This window comes from Formica exsecta, unplaced genomic scaffold, assembly GCF_003651465.1.
Source record: "Formica exsecta isolate Colony F162 unplaced genomic scaffold, ASM365146v1 scaffold122, whole genome shotgun sequence".
Taxonomy (NCBI): Eukaryota; Metazoa; Arthropoda; class Insecta; order Hymenoptera; family Formicidae; genus Formica; species Formica exsecta.
The window spans coordinates 2,102,962-2,104,938 of NW_021848556.1; the positions used below are offsets into that span (position 1 = coordinate 2,102,962).

Below are 1,977 nucleotides of genomic sequence, written 5' to 3' on the forward strand. Positions count from 1 at the left end.
GGAAGAGCAGACCCATACCTTTGTGCAGGTATGCAGAAACTTTATTGCGCACAATCCACTGGAGATCATCGGTGTGCATTGCACGCATGGTTTTAATAGAACTGGATTCCTCGTAATCAGTTACTTAGTGGAAATAGACGGTAGCAGCGTTGATGCTGCATTAGCCGAGTTTGCCACTGTGAGACCTCCTGGAATTTACAAAGATGATTATATAAAGGAGTTATACAGGCGATATGACGATGTGGAAGATGCTCCTCCTCCACCACCGAGACCATCGTGGTGTTTGGAATTTGATGATTCGAACATTGAGGATACGGACGAGGGACCGAGCACAGAAAATGAAAATTCATGTTATGAGGAAGGGCAAGGCAAGAAAAGGAGACGTGAATTTAATAATAAGAATCCGATATTTATGCCAGGTGTGCCTGGTGTTACACCTATTTTAGAGAAAATGAGACTGTCAGGAATTCAAAAGCGAGTCCAAGAAATTTGTGGCTGGAAGTCTACAGGATTTCCCGGTTCCCAACCTATATCCATGGATGTTGATAATATAATGTTATTGCACACAAAGCCATATAGAGTATCCTGGAAGGCAGATGGCACAAGGTTAATTAAAAATTAAATATCTATTAAAACGAAAAGAATATTGAAACTCATACATTGGATTTGCTTAGGTACATGATGCTAGTACAAGGAGACAGAGAAGTGTATTTCATAGATAGAGATAATAGCGTTTTTGAAGTAAATGGATTGAAATTTCCACATGTGCGAGACATAAATAGATGTCTGAGAGATACTCTAATGGATGGTGTAAGTTATAGTTTCATTAATATTTATTTTCTAGAATTGTAAAAAATATTAAAGCTATATTTTCCACAGAATCGTTTAATTTACAGAAATTTAAATTTTATTTACAGGAAATGGTGATCGACAAAGACAAGGGCAAGAATATTCCTAGATATTTAGTATATGATGTTATTATGTATGATGGGCAGGACGTTAGTAAATTAATGTTTCATCCCGACCGTTATTCCATTATCGAAAATAAAATAATCGCCGGTAGGCTGAAAGCTATGAAGGAGGGACGATTATTGAAGGAACGAGAACCCTTTTCAGTGCGAGTAAAATATTTCTGGGATGTAACGTTAAGCAAAGATTTATTAGGCGAGAAATTCGCTAAGCAGCTCTCTCACGAACCAGACGGTTTGATATTTCAGCCCGCCAAGGAAAAATATTGTACGGGAGTATCTCCGGAGGTTTTAAAATGGAAACCGCAATCATTGAATTCTGTTGACTTTCGACTCAAAATTGTTACGGAAACGGGCGTAGGAATATTGCCGCGAAAAGTCGGGCATCTTTATGTGGGTGGACTGAAAACGCCGTATGGCGTGCTTCCAAAACTTACTAAGCAACTCAAAGAATTAGATAATGCGATTATTGAGTGTAAATTTGACAATGGTCAATGGATCTTCATGCGTCAACGAATTGACAAATCGTTTCCTAATTCACATAATACCGCCGATTCTGTGTACAAAAGTATTAACAAGCCAGTTACAAAAGAGCGACTTTTGGAATTTATCGAGAAATATAGATTTGTACAAGATGATTCGGATCTTATGCCACCACCAAACAAAAGACCTAGATAATTTTAGATATTTTATAAGATTCTTCTCTTCCTTGTATTTATGTAATGAGATTTTAATTGCATAAGTATCGCGTAATATTCATATCTTAAATAGATTGTTTATATGATCAAAATGAAGCATGATAGCGATTTATATTTATTTAAGATATAGGTATTTGAATTTTTAAGGCATTTTAACTTGATTTTGAATTTTACGTTATATATTTTGGATGTGATCAAGTTGAAGTAATTTTTCTCAAGAATGTTAATATGCATTGAATGAAGATAACAGTTTGCATATATTTTCTTTGTCGAAAAAATAGGGAGCGAAGATAAAAAATAATATATATATA

The 1,977-nt window shown here is 35.4% G+C and overlaps 2 protein-coding genes across 5 annotated transcripts in view; both read left to right on the forward strand.

Moving 5' to 3' along the window:
* LOC115245444 (mRNA-capping enzyme) overlaps positions 1-1,971 on the forward strand; it is a 4,920-nt gene extending 2,949 nt beyond the window's left edge. For all 4 annotated transcript variants that reach the window (XM_029823766.1, XM_029823758.1, XM_029823775.1 and 1 more), the window contains exons 3-5: positions 1-606; positions 675-810; positions 918-1,971. In XM_029823766.1, coding sequence (XP_029679626.1) covers positions 1-606; positions 675-810; positions 918-1,646 — 1,471 coding nt within the window. In that variant the 3' untranslated portion in view covers positions 1,647-1,971. The remainder of the gene's footprint in view (positions 607-674; positions 811-917) is intronic.
* Positions 1-1,977, forward strand: part of LOC115245467 (transducin beta-like protein 2) — a 33,729-nt gene that overhangs the window by 29,533 nt on the left and 2,219 nt on the right. The gene's annotated exons all lie outside the window — the stretch shown is intronic.